The following is a 13,375-nucleotide window of genomic DNA, read 5'->3' as shown; positions in this document are numbered from 1 at the left end:
GACAGCAAAACAGAGCAGGCAAGTGACCACTGCTGAACCTCCTTCTCAAGCCACCCTCGAGAGGTCCATCCATCCAAGCCCATCTCCCCATCCGTCCCACACAGCCCATTTAATTCCCTTTGCCTGATACATTCCTCACCATCTCTGGAGGCTTCCTGTTTAGGGAAACACGACAGCATCACAACAGAGGAAAACACCCTCAGACGTGTGAGGTGTGGAAAGGGGCCCTGCACCACTCAGAGATGGCACCTCCTACAAAGAACCCTCTGGAAAAGAAAAACCAAATACCACCCCCACCTCCACTTTCCTGAAGAATAAACCCCACAACATGACGTATAAAATTTTTATTGGACTCAGTACTGCTCCTCGCAGCTCTTACAAAAATAGAACTATCACTTCAGCTTCCTGCTCTTCTTAACCCCGGCCCGAATGCCAGAGAGTTCCCCGGCATATCTGTGCAGCTCCCTCCGGACTTCGCGGACCTGACCCTTGCGGCGGATTTTGGCTCGCCGGAACTTCTCCCGATGCTTGACCCGGGGGTTGCGATCGATCTTCCTCCTTTTGGGCGTCAGGCCTTTGTTCTTGATCATCTGATAGGTCACCCCTCTCTTTTTACCAGGATCTTCTCCTTCTGACTCCGCTGCTTCTTCAAACACGTCTTGGTCTCCACGTCTCTTCCTCTTGAGTGCCAGCTTCTCCTCCATCATCTTGTAGTATTTTAGGGCAGCCTCCTCATCCAGCTCAGACTCGTCTGACTCGTCTGACGATGAAGCAGCAGCAGCAGCCTGGCCATTAACAGGCACAGAGGCACGTTTTGGTTTGCTTCTGTTGCCATCCATGGTGAGAAACACTGAAAACTTGTTTTCCTTCCGTTGCTTCTGTTCCTTCTTGTCATAGTAGTTCCTCAGAAGCATACGGACCTGTGGGGAAAGCCTTTGGTCTATGACGGCGAGGTCGTTGATGAGATTTCTGTATGCCACCAGCCGTTCGATGACCGGGTGGCTATGAACCGGCATCCTCTTGGACTTCAAAACCAGATAGAAGCTGATATTGGCACAGTAGTTCAGGTACAGGTGATACTTGGTCTGCAAATAGCGACTGCCCTTCCCCTGGGGGATAGTGCCGTCTCTGACCATTAGCAGCAGCGGGTGCAACTCATCCTTGATCTCCATGAGTTTCACCTCAAAGTCCTCCATCAGCTGCAGGAGCTCTGGGGACTCCTGCTTCAGCAGCTTCAGCTGCTCCTTCTTGGAAAGGGTCTGCAGATCCTTTTCAATTTTCTGCCCCTTGCTATCGTGGATTTTCCGCTGCTCAGCCAGATAGCCCTGGATCATATCCAGACCGTAATCATCCTCCCCCAAATCCCGCACCAACCGTCTCTGGATGACCTGAGCCTCCTGCTCCTCTTCCTCCTCCTCAGCATCGATTTCTTGCTGGCTCCGCTTGCCCTTGGCCTGGGCATCAGTCCCATAGTCCGTGTCATAGTAGAGCTGCTTGCGCTGGCCCCAGGAGAGCTCATCGGGGAGCTTGGCTTCCGGATGGCGCTCCTCCAAGTCGCTTTCCATGGACAGGTCCCCCTCTTCATCCTCAAGCTCATTTTCATCTTCCTCACCACCTTCCTCATCTTCTCCATCCTCATCCTCCTCCGCGCTGTACTCCACAAAGGGATTTCGATCCTGCATCTCCTCCTCTTCATCCTCCTCATCCTCCTCCTCGCTCTCCTCGGACAGCTGCAGCCCCAGTACTTCCTCCTCCTCCTCCTCCTCGCTGTCCCCGGCCTCGTCGCCGCTGTCCAGGGCGGCCATCACGGCCTGGAACTGCTCCTCGTGGAATCGCTCCACATCGTCCGCCAGTTCCTCGGGGCCGGCGCTGCCCCCGGGCAGCTCGGCGGGCTCGGCCCGCGGCCGCAGGACGGTGCCGCGCCGGGTCCGCATGGCTCCCTCCCTCCCTCCGCCACTGCCACCGCCGAGCTTCCCCTTCCGCCGGGTCCCTTCCGCTCGCTGCCGAGCCCTTCCTGTTCCAGGGCCCGGGAGTGTTCACGCCCCCGGGACACGGGGAGTGCCCGGGCAGCCCCCGGGAGGAGGCGTTTCTGCCGTGCCTGCTTTGGGAGAGCGGTGATGCCACGTGGAAAAAAAAACCCAAAAGCCTTTTGTTTCCTCCTCGGCGTTTTTTCTTCCTCTAGAATTTCAGCCCGTACAGCTGCTGTCTTCGCGGTCATCGCACAGCAACGAGGAGAAAAACACGGAAAGCCCTGACACCCGTGCCCTTGTAACCAAAACGTGGTACTCAGTTCCCTACGAGCAGATCCAACTCGGAGAGAAGCACAAGTATTTGCAAACCTCCGAGGTTAAGACATGAACTCTCCCGAGCCTTTCCCATCACCGAATCGCAGTTTTCCAGGGATATAACTCCCGGCAAGAGCCAGGCCCTTTATTGGGGCTGCGGGGCAGCTTCATGCTGCACAGCTCGGCAGCTGCTGCTTCATCACTCCTTCAGTCTGTCCCCTTGTGCCAAGGGATCCCTGCGTCCCACAATAGGAACAATTCAGGTTTTTCAACACCAGGACACCCCTCACTAGGAGGGCTTTGAACTCAGTTTGTACTTAACTCGCCTCTGCATTGTTACCCTGTGTTTTTGTTTGTCTGTCAGCCATGACAGAGCGCCAGCCCAGCTCCCACCCTTCCCAAGGGAAAATGACATTAATGCCGAGCCACAGGGAAGCAGTCTGCTTTTATGAGCTGCAGGCAGCCCTGCCACACGAACGGAGTAATTAGACACAAGAATTAGTGTATTCCAGGCTGAGAAACCCAGAGCCTGATAAATTAGGCATGCAGACGTCTTGGCAAGAGCAGTTCTGCATACAAGTGCAGGGGCTTTTTTCTCACCACAGAACAGGTGCAGGCAAATTTATGAATGCTCTTGTCCACCTTTTTGTCGAAAAAAAAACCAGGTCAAGCAGGTGTTCAAATTAGCTGAAACAGTGTGATATGCATAGCTTTACTCACTTTTGGGTGACTCATTGGGATTCCGATAAATCTGATGGCAAACAGCTCTCAGTTTTGACTAGGTGATACGCTCAGCCTCTTCACTTGGTCGCCTCTGGGTCAAAACTTCATTGCACAAAGACAGTTTTTGCCTCAGACCACTTTTCCAAATCCATCCCTGCCAGTTTTCAGCTATCACCTCCCTGGATACAGGCCTGTGGAACAAAGAGCAACAATAACTCGGGAGACAATAACTGGAGACACACAGCATCCATTACATTTGTTGGCTGTACCTCGGTGGAAATCCTCACTTGATACTTGGCTGCTAAGTACAACTGTCCTTGGGGACAAGGAGCAGCCTTGTCACCTGCTCAGTCCTGCTGGCTTTTTGTGTGAATCCCTGCAGAGACATCTGCAGCCAAGTGCCAGGTTAAAATTCCAGCTAACTTTTGCAGCTGTGACTTAGAGAAACCCAGGCCTTTCTCATGTCCCTGAACTTGACGTGTGAAGTGTCCTATTTTTTTTCAAGTCTGCCCTTTCAAAAACTTGCATACAAAAACTTCCACCTGGACTCTCTTGGATTTAAGTGGAATTGACATGTCTTCCAACCCAAAGTTCATTTCCAAGAACAGGAAACAACCTGTGTCTATTCAAACCTTCTCCAGGACTCAGTGAAAACATCAGCCACTTCTGGTGAAGCTGCAGATCATCCCCAGCATGAGTTAGTTGATCCAGTCAACTAGGAGCTGCTCATGCCAAACCAGTTTGCTGTAAGCATTTTGGAATCCCTGCAAGACAACAATCAGGGACACTGCTGCCGGTCTGTTTAGATGCAGTATCCCCTTGGCTCCCAAGTGAGAAAGGAGGAGCAAAGAGAAGCGCAGGGCAGACTGCTCGTGGATGGTGTGTTGGGTGGAGACGCCCTGTGCCTTGGTGCTGTCCAACTCACCCAGCACAGCAACAACAATTTTTTCTCATTTCACTTAGCTTCTCCCCTGGAAAATCCTAGTTCAGCATGTCCAAGGCCAGCTGGAAGCACAGGACATGCAAACAGAGATTGAAACCACAGGGCTGGTTCCCATTCATTTTCCAGTTCTCAATCATTCCACCTCTAGCCTCTGCCCTGCAAGGAGGTTGGGAGTCCAGCTCCCCACACAGCCCATTGCCAAACAACTGCTCACTCAGATAAAATTCCACAAGTCAGCCACTAAAACGGGGGTAATCCATAAAAATAACAGTCCAAACCTTCCTCTTGAGAGCTAGAAACCCCCAGAGACACGCAGGTGGCTGAAGGGACTGAAAATAGCTCTCGTGTCATCATATCCAGACCGAGGGACTGCACACACACGTGTAGATTTAGCAACTGAAATCCAGATGCACTGAGCACCAGCAGCCAGGGCAAACCACCCAAGTAAACAGAAAGACACAGATATAATTCTGCTCAGTCTCTGCCTTGACATTTGAAAATACTCCCCTTGCATGTTCCCAGTGCCATGTTTTTGTCAGTGCACCTAGGCAAAACAGATCGGAGCCAGTCTCCCTTGCATGTTCTCTATCCTACCTTGAACTCTGTCCTTCTTGTATAATTCTAGAAAAGCTCTTACAAAAAGGGTGACCAAAACAAGCAGCACTTGGGACAGACATCCCTACCGGTACTGGCAAGGCAGGTTTATTTTTTACCTCCTGCCAAAAATGGGGCACAGGGATGGTCCTGCCCCTTTGTCTCAGAGAGAGCGCTGCCTAAAACTGTTAGCAATGCTTTCTGGGATGGGGAAAGGAAATAACCCCACGTTTTTTCTCTGCTAGAGACAGATCCCTAATCAGAACACAAGGTTTGTAAAGAACTGTGGAAGAACCCAATCCCCTACAAGGAGTTGGCTGTGACCCATCTCCCCCAGGTCCCATGCTCCCCCTGCACATGAGCGCTGCTGATGTAACCTGAAAGCTCATTGCATCATGCAGCTGTCGGGCTGAGGAAAAAGCTCAGGCCACACAACCAGAGGCTTGGGGCTAGGCTTAGGGACCCAGTCAGCAGAGTCTGGAAAAAGGGAGACATCCTGCAAGGTGGCAGGAACCAGGATGCTTGGCAGCATTGCCAAAAGAATTCAGCCTCTTGAAAAAGCTTGGTAAGAGCAACCAAGTCCTTGCTAAGCTTGGGCTTCCCTTATAAAGCGGCTTGTTCTGTACAAGACACGAGCAGATGCTACAGAGACAGTTCTGGCCATTATAGGCTGCATTTGCTCCTCACACAAAAGATCCCAAATCTGGGACAAAAAACCATAAAAATAGCCCAGGCTCTCTCCAGTACCACCCTCCTTCAGGAAAAGTCTGCATGCCCAATACCCCAGGGTTTTCCTGGCACCTGACTCAGGACCTCTCGTAAATGGCAAATCCCACGGAGTCCCTTTTCCATTCACAAGATGAACTCCTCGGTGCAGTACAGAGTTGCAGCGGCTGTACCTCTTTCACCCCTGCCCTGTCACCTTTCCTGCTTTGACTGCAGGCTCTCTGGGGGCAGGTCCAGCCCTTAATTAAGGTTTGCACACAGCTGGTCCAAACAGGATTTTCATTTTGAAGCCTGAAATGTTTTTTTTTAATAGGTCTCAACGGATTTTTAAGTCTGATTCGTCAAAATTAGAAGCCAGAGCTGTGGCCCTTGGACTTTGTTACCTTCCACCAGCCCTGATGACAAGATGTCCCATCAGGACTGAGGTGGTTTTGCACATCCTTGTGCTCAGCAGCTCTGTTGCCTGTCAGTGAAGAACAGAAAAAAGCACAATAAAAACGCAACCCCCTGCTCCCTTCCCCTCCGAAAGCCCGAGGTCTTTGGTGCAGTAACACACCTGGTTTCAGTCCCCAGCCACATTTTCCAGTGTTGGCTGGGCTGTTTATTTTAGGAAACAAATTTGCACATGCCCTTATAGGCAGAGTCAGGCTCTCCACTCACATTCTTCAAAAGAAGGGAAGGCAAGATGAAGAGCTCTTTGTCGCTGGCTGCTGCCTTGGCCGTCTCCTTGGGGATTGTCCTCGTGGCAGGTAGGTGAGAGATGGAAAACTGGGATGTAGACATCAATGGCAGGTTCTGTGTAATTTACCCTGAGTTATTCTAACAGTCAGAGGTCAAACCTCAAAGCCTGCTCAAGCAGCCATGCTTCAGCAGTGCTTGGACACCTCAGGGTGTTTCTGCATCAGAGCAGTTTGGTTTTAATTGCTGCCCGGAGGATAAAGTGATGACTAGCTCCAAATTTAATACTTGATAATTTGCCATTTCTTATCAGGTTTCTGAAGCAATAAACTGCAAACGTGTGTGCTTGTTTTCCTGCACTCCTAGGGATCTTACCTGCTAGATCTAAAGGCTTCCAAAACCTTCCTGCTAATCCTGCCATACAGCTACAGCCAATTTATTCTGATTAAACTGTAGCTTATCACCTAACTCGGCTGAATTTCTTGGAAACTCTCGATTTCAGCTGAGCTCAGCCTGTCCTCCCAGCACACTTCTTAGTGTGGGTGTTGGGTCTCTAGACAGTCTGAATCCATGCTGCTGCTGCACATGGTGGATCTGCTCTGCAGGATGGAATCCGTGCTCTGGGATAACCATCCCAATGGTTGCTGCATTTGCTGCAGCTTTTCGAGGAGGGCATCTTATTGCCTAACCCAGGGAATTCTGTTGGGCTTCACAGTGTATCAAAGGACAATGCAATACTGGAAGATGAGAAATTGTGTCCAAAACACAGCCACAAGTATTGAGGAAGGAGGGAATAGCTTAATCCAGAAACTCAGGCACCAGGAAATTTTGGATATTTAGAACAGCATTAGCAAAATTTTGCATTTAAATACCTTCTCCCCAAGGGGACTTCACTGGGTGACACGTGGAGATACTGCAGATAAAAGAGCTTTTTTTTAGCATTGTAATCTTAAATGAAAAATTGATGGAGCACCAGTAACTTTAACACATAAGCCAAGAGCATAACACAAGGAATTAAATCAGGGCAGTATTTTTAGAGCAGTCAGAAAAACCTGCATAGGCATAAGATTGTGTTAATCTAATTTTAGAATTAAAGCCTGCTCTGAGAGGTTTTGGGACAACCCGAAAGCCAATAGGATCTGACTTGAACATTGGCTTTGGATGAAGGGTTTGGAAAGAGCTGCACACAACATTATGTGGAACGCAGCACAGACAGCAGAGCAAGAGCTGTGTGATGGACAAAAAGGCAGAGAGTTCCTTTGAGCCAAAACAGAGCCAAGACAAGGAGCCAGGGACTAGAGAAGCTTTTCTGGGAGGCTGCTGCATCAGAGGGAAGAGCTCATGCAGAACAATGAGTTGGCAGAGAAGAAGCTTGGAGAACAGGCTAGGGAAGAGATTTCCTTCCCAAGCTAGGAACTCCATAGAGAATCTTATCCAGCAGGCATACTGCTGCCAAAGGCCACAGAAACAGCACTGGTAACCGGCAGGTCAACTCTAGGGTCACAGAGGCATCATTTTACACAGTATTGGTACCCTTCTCACAGTTACTGTGCCTGTAACAAATCTCAGAAAACCTGGAACTGGAAGCAGATGAGAACAGGATATTATAAGGAAAGGAAGGACCAAAGCTTTCAAGTCCAAGTAACTCCAAAATCCTTTATAGACATGATTAACCCAGCTTTTTTCAGCCTGTTTCTTCTGCCTCTCTATGATTTACCCGAGGGACAAGCAGAGCAGGCAGATCCCCAGAAGTGAGATCCACATGAGCACAATTTGTCCCCATATAACAAAAACCACTGGGTCTGGTATTTCTAAGCAGGCTGAAGGTTCTGTAGCAAAAATGATGCTGCAAAGTGATGTCTGTGAACTTGATTTCAGCAGCATTTAATAACACAGAGGGATGTAAAAACAACACATGAAAGCAAGGCTGGCTTGTTATGGGTGAAGAGACCTGAGGATTGGGGAAAACACAGCAGCAAAGAACAAACTTTCAAATCCATCTACTTGCAGTCAGGCAGCATTGTGCAACATCAGAAACATCCCACAAGTCTGAGTGACACCTGGCATGTTTTAGCCTGCTTTGACTGAGTTTCGTATCAAGTAGCATGCTAGAAGCAGCAGTTTGGAGAGGTAAATCAGGACTGGAGTTTTCCCTGCAAACCACAACCACCATCAGGGCCACCTGCCTTTCCCTGCCACGTCAGGAGGCTGTCTCTTGCTGGGTCCTTCTGTGCTTTTTGGCAGCTGTTCCCCCAGGAACCTGAAGGACAAGATGGCACTCAAGGAAAACCCATGCCTGTGCCATATTGGCAAGGTCAGAGACATTTATTTAGAGATTGGATCCAACCTGGGGTTTGGACTGCTGGAGAAGTCTTGGTGCATGACAGAGGAATTGCATAACCAACTCCTAGTAAAAGAGCACTTCAGCCACCAGCTGTGGCTGGGACTTGCTTGCCATTTTACCAGCAATCCCTGCATGTTTGTCCCTCATCAGCCACAGTGTCCAGATTGCTCATCTTGTCCTTCCCAGTCCCACCACCCCTACACCTACACAGAGCAGCACTCTGAGCTGAGGAGGAAGACAGCTGAACTCATCTTTGCTAAGAGACTCACTTGTACCTGTAAACTTAAATCAATCCAGGTGCCATGAGGGTGCATTGCTGGCATTTTCATCCTTTGGCTATCTGCTAGAACAGCTTTCAAGGATTTTGTTCTCAGTTCTTGGATTGCCTATCCTGTGCTTGCAGGTTATCCAGTGAGCCCCATCGATGAGGAGTACGTGCTGGTCAATAATAAGTGTCAGTGTGTAACAGTGACCTCGAGGTTTGTCCCCTCCAAAGAAAATCCTGATGAAGAAGTCCTGGAGAGAAACATCCGCATCATGTAAGTGGCAGCCAAGTATTTCATAGCGATGGTGAGCAGGGGATGCAGCGTTAGATGAGTTTTCTTCGCATTGTTTCTTATGTCCCAGCACTGATGAAGCAAACAGCTTTTCACGTGGGCTGCTTTCTGTGGTAACCCTGAGTATTTCACTTTGCTAAGTGCTTTTCTGCCTCTCTGATGTTTGCCCCTTCAGAGAGAAAAAGCATCTCCATGTTTTAGTCAGACCAGTAGTAACTTCACACAATAGGCAGGGGAAGTAGATATTGACCTGTCTAGAGTTGATCTAACCTGAAACCAGATTGGGCCCATCACACTGGATTGACTTCCTGACCAGACAAAGCCTGGGAAAATAATGCCTAAACTGATAAACTGTTATTTAATGTCTAAACTGTCTCTCATGAGACAGAGCTCACTTGGAGAGCAGGACTTGGTCCTGTCCTCTCCACTCACACAAACCTAACAGAAGTGTTTGTCTCTCTGGGAAACAAGGACCAGCTTTAAGCCCAGAGCTGCAGGAGCGCTGGAGAGCTCACAACAGGAGAACCACTAATTAAACATCCCTGTCCATCAGCCTCAAGCATCTGCCAGCTCAAAGTTGAATAAAAATTAACACTCAGCCCTGTCACCTTGCAAGCAGCACTTACATCAATGGCTGCAGTCCTCTCGGGGAGGGTCGTTGCCTTGGAGGGTGCAGAGGACCAAGACCTGTCCCTGGGATTTGATTCAGAGAAGGGTCAAAATGAAAATAACCTGAAAAAGATGAGAGTTTAGAACTGCTCACAACAGAGCAGACTCTGTTTCATATAGCAGCTTTCCTGAGAGTGACTCTCTTCCTACCTTTGCAGAGTCCCCCTGAAGGCTCGGGAGAACATCTCTGACCCCCTGTCCCCACTCAGGACCACTTTTGTCTACCGCTTGAGCGAACTGTAAGTAGTTTTATTTCCTAACTTCACTTTCCAGGACTTAACCCACAGCAGCTCTGAAAGACAGAAGGCCAGATGTTCCCCTGGAGCACTTAGAAAGCACAGCACTCTCCCGGCTCTATGTGCAGATGAGCAAGCAAGATTTGGGATTCACCAGGGGCATCTTTTCATCTAACTCCTCACACTTGGTCTGTTTTCCATTTCTTCCAGCTGCAAAAATTGTGATCCCGTAGAAATTGACCTGGGTGGGGCGATCCACCAGGCTCAGCAGGGCAACTCCTGCGAGGAGCCGCAGACCTGCTACACCTACGACAGGAACCAGTGCTACAGCTCCCCCGTGCCACTCCTGTTCCACGGGCAGGTGAATCAGGTTCCAGCAGCTCTGACACCAGCCTCCTGCTTGGCCGAGTAGCTCAGCTCTCTGCTGTGCCAGAGCCTTGGAGCATCCTCATTCCCAGCCAAAATGTGTGTGGAGCACCACAGGACCTGGATGGCAGCACCCCAAGCACCGGCACCTCCAGTACCCCAGCTTGTCTCTTCCCATCTCCAACCTCAGACTTGTGCCATCTCCCAAGAGCAGCTCCTGGCTGTCCATCTCCCTTCTCATGCCCCTGCAATGCCATGTTGTGTGTCAGACTGTACAGACCTGATCCCCAGCAGACAGAAGGCTGTCATTCCCCTGAAGTCAAGGGACCTACAGTGATTTACAGCTCTGGGGAAGCTGTCCTCCTCCCCAGTCTCCTGTGTGTCTCCCCCCAGCAAGAATGCCACAGACATCAGCAGGAGTGTCTGTGCCCTTCTCTCCCCTGACTGATTTCAAGTGGCCTCTGCACAACCTTCATACAAGGCCTTTGATGGCATTAGCAGCATTTATGCCCTTAGAAGAGAGGTGTAAAACCATAGCTGAGAGAAAAGATGAGGGGCCCTTCTAGCCCTTAGACATCTGCAGGCTTCCAGTTCTCTCAGATTCAGAGAACATCAAAAGACACTGCTACCATGAAGTGTTTTGCAAAGCTGCCAAGCCCTCAACTGTGCCAGGAATACTCAGCTCTTCTGGGAGATGTTGGGCATTTCACTTTCCCTACTGCTTTACTGATACTGCTGCTTTCTTCCACCCCTGCTCCTGGTTCAAGTGGTGAAAAAAACAAAAAAAAAAATTAACTGGCTCAATTTTCTTTACTTGTTCCTCACCTTGCCTTTAAAACCTAAAAAAATTCTATGAACACAAAATCATTTGCTGGAGCAGGACCCTAGCTCAGGGTTCAGAATTGGAGTAATGAAACAGCAAAAAACCTATTCCCACAATTGTAGTTTTGTCAGTGAAGCATTCAATAAACTTCTTTCTGCATCAGTCTGTGTGCTCTATTCCAATTCTGTAAAAATGCATAAAAGGAAGCCAAACCTATAATCATATTCTTTTCTCCTTCCCAATTAATCAAACTCTCCCTAAATAACTGCTTGTATTTACAAGCAAGGTCTCCCAAAATACCAGAATAGAAACATTTCCATGCACTTGCAGAACCTCTGACAGATTGAGGCTGAACTGGTTTATCATTTTAGGATCAGCTCTGCATCACTGAGCTGCTTTGATTCCCAAGCAGTGCAGGATGGGAATCTCAAAATCCAAACATCACCTAAATTAACTCTTGAAACTGCAGTCCACAGATCAGAAGTTTTCATCACCCCTAAATCAGGTGGTCTGGGGGATATTCTTTCATGTGCAAGGTGTCTGTCCTAAAAAAAAAAAAAAAATATTGCGGGGCCAAATTTTGAAGAGCAAAGGTATAAAAATGATTGATACAAATTATTCTGATATTATAGCAGAATTATGAAAAACAAACTTGTATAAATATAATTTCACTCCCTCCATCAGGCAAAAATAAACCAATTCAAATAAACACCAAGAGGCAAGAGCCTCTTGGCAGCCTAAATATTGCAGTGGGTATGTATAACTCATCAAAATTCATCTCAAAGACATTTTCATCTTCAATAATCCTGATGTTCCATGGTCTCAGAATGCTGTGAGGTTACAAGTTAGTGGGTCACAGTATGAAGTACAGCTTGAGAGAAAGAACTTGGGTTTTTTTCCCTTGTCACCACTTTAATCCTCATGAGGCAGGAAAATGTATTCATCTCCAGCTAATATTTTGGGGGTACTCAAGCAGCCTTTAGGAAACCAGTTTATCACAGCAAACCAAACTTTGCTACTCAGTTACTACCACAGACGTGCTGGGCTCAACCTTTAACAATGATTTACAACAATTCCTCCCCTCAGAGGAAGCAATATCAGTGTTGCAAGCAAAGGAATGCCGCAGCAAGCAAAGGCTTGGAGGCTGCAAGCCTCTGCTTCCACACAAATACCTGACATCAGCACCCCCAGCTGGACTGCTCTTCTCCCCCTGGAGCTGCGAGTGACTGTGCATTTCTCAAACCATTACGGGAACATCCCCCTGTTCCCTTGAGCAACACACTTACTGTGTCTCAAATCTGCAAATGATTTATGAGTCACGATCTGAAAATAATTATTTCTGTTGGACTTAGAGACTCTTTTTTTTTTTTTTAAATAAAAAGAGCATTGACCCTGTTCTCAATTACACAATTACAAGTATTAAGTCCAGGAAGACAAATTCCCCACAGCCATTAAGGGTCAGGAATTGAGAGGGAGTTTAAATGAACTGTTAGCAATTACATTAAATATGTCCAAGTAAAACCTCCAAAACAATGTGAAAACTCCAACTCGACAGCTCTTGATGGGATAAAAAGCTGGGGCTGATTGCAACAAGAACAAAAAAAAAAGCCAAGAGCAGCCCATTTCCAAAGCCCCAACCTGACATTATGTGCAATTCTACCCCATCCATGAACTCTACAGCCCCAACTACTGCACAACTGATTGAAAAAATACAGAAACACAAGGCAGAGAAACACCTTAGTGCCCTAATAGCAGCTTTAATAACAGCTTCCCCCTTTTCTCAGTTTTTAATAGAGCCTATTTTACCTTAAGAACACAACTCATTGTTTCAAGTTTGAGTGTGCTGGTTCTCTGTTTTGCTTCTTTTACAGCACATTTAACCTATGCATCACCTCTGAGACAAAAGGAAAACCTTCCAATATACAATAGGTAATAATTCCATACTGAAAAACCAGTAATTAAAAATGAAAGATAACTCCAAACTCGTTCTCTATAATCCAAATGACAGACATCACCACGTTCAGAAGGTTGGACTAGAAATAAAAAAGGATGTCCTAATGAAGAAAACCAGCTTTTCTTTTGTACTTAAATAAAATGCAAAAATTCCCTATCAGCTTCTTACCCTCAGAGAAAATTAAAGCTTAATAAACACACATGGACTTCAAAACATATGCAAGAAAAAACACTTACCTTTTGTTCCATACCACAAAGACTTATGAAAAATTCTTTGCCTAACATGTTACTTAAACAAATGTAGATAAAAGGTACTACTCAGCTCACAAAGCAACAGAAAAAGACAAAGAAATAGGTTTTTCTTAATATTAGCAGTTAGAGTCACTCATGCAACCCCACCATCACCAAACAGAAAACGGCTGCCCTTTTCCAGGTGAATTTAAGCATGTCCAGCCCAATTAGCAAAGGTAATGAGATC

At 47.6% G+C, this 13,375-nt stretch overlaps 4 protein-coding genes across 7 annotated transcripts in view; 1 reads left to right on the top strand and 3 right to left on the bottom strand.

Annotated features, from left to right (window-relative positions):
- The window catches only part of RUFY3 (RUN and FYVE domain containing 3), a 46,709-nt gene extending 33,396 nt beyond the window's left edge, over positions 1-13,313 (bottom strand). For 2 of the 3 annotated variants that reach the window (XM_086890774.1, XM_086890778.1), the window contains exon 1: positions 3,006-3,128. The gene's annotated coding sequence lies outside the window, so the exon portion shown is untranslated. Of the gene's footprint in view, positions 1-3,005; positions 3,200-13,134 lie in introns of those variants that run through there. The other variant, XM_086890775.1, reaches the window with a different exon arrangement.
- UTP3 (UTP3 small subunit processome component) lies at positions 330-1,951 on the bottom strand. The gene has a single exon (XM_023927092.2). It carries the CDS (start codon positions 1,932-1,934, stop codon positions 393-395), a length of 1,542 nt encoding a protein of 513 aa, XP_023782860.2. The 5' UTR covers positions 1,935-1,951; the 3' UTR covers positions 330-392.
- The window catches only part of NUP54 (nucleoporin 54), a 66,700-nt gene continuing 56,287 nt past the window's right edge, over positions 2,963-13,375 (bottom strand). The window contains exons 17-18 of one of the 2 annotated variants that reach the window (XM_086890782.1): positions 3,641-3,772; positions 2,963-3,199 (exon numbers count right to left, since the gene is read on the bottom strand). The gene's annotated coding sequence lies outside the window, so the exon portion shown is untranslated. The remainder of the gene's footprint in view (positions 3,200-3,640; positions 3,773-13,375) is intronic. The other variant, XM_086890784.1, reaches the window with a different exon arrangement.
- JCHAIN (joining chain of multimeric IgA and IgM) lies at positions 3,772-11,106 on the top strand. Its single transcript, XM_023927093.2, has 4 exons — positions 3,772-6,020; positions 8,697-8,832; positions 9,678-9,758; positions 9,966-11,106. Exons 1-4 carry the CDS (start codon positions 5,957-5,959, stop codon positions 10,165-10,167), a joined length of 483 nt encoding a protein of 160 aa, XP_023782861.2. The 5' UTR covers positions 3,772-5,956; the 3' UTR covers positions 10,168-11,106.

This window comes from Cyanistes caeruleus, chromosome 5, assembly GCF_971803275.1.
Source record: "Cyanistes caeruleus chromosome 5, bCyaCae1.hap1.1, whole genome shotgun sequence".
Classification (NCBI taxonomy): Eukaryota; Metazoa; Chordata; class Aves; order Passeriformes; family Paridae; genus Cyanistes; species Cyanistes caeruleus.
This window is presented reverse-complemented; position numbering and strand designations above follow the sequence as displayed.

What these genes read in the sequence shown, in the direction of transcription:
- UTP3 (XM_023927092.2), bottom strand. Translation starts at nt 1,934, where the DNA reads ATGCGGACCCGGCGCGGCACCGTCCTGCGGCCGCGGGCCGAGCCCGCC.
- JCHAIN (XM_023927093.2), top strand. Translation starts at nt 5,957, where the DNA reads ATGAAGAGCTCTTTGTCGCTGGCTGCTGCCTTGGCCGTCTCCTTGGGG. An exon ending in GGGGATTGTCCTCGTGGCAG is followed by an intron (nt 6,021 to 8,696) that starts GTAGGTGAGAGA and finishes CTGTGCTTGCAG; the next exon opens with GTTATCCAGTGAGCCCCATC. An exon ending in GAGAGAAACATCCGCATCAT is followed by an intron (nt 8,833 to 9,677) that starts GTAAGTGGCAGC and finishes CTACCTTTGCAG; the next exon opens with AGTCCCCCTGAAGGCTCGGG.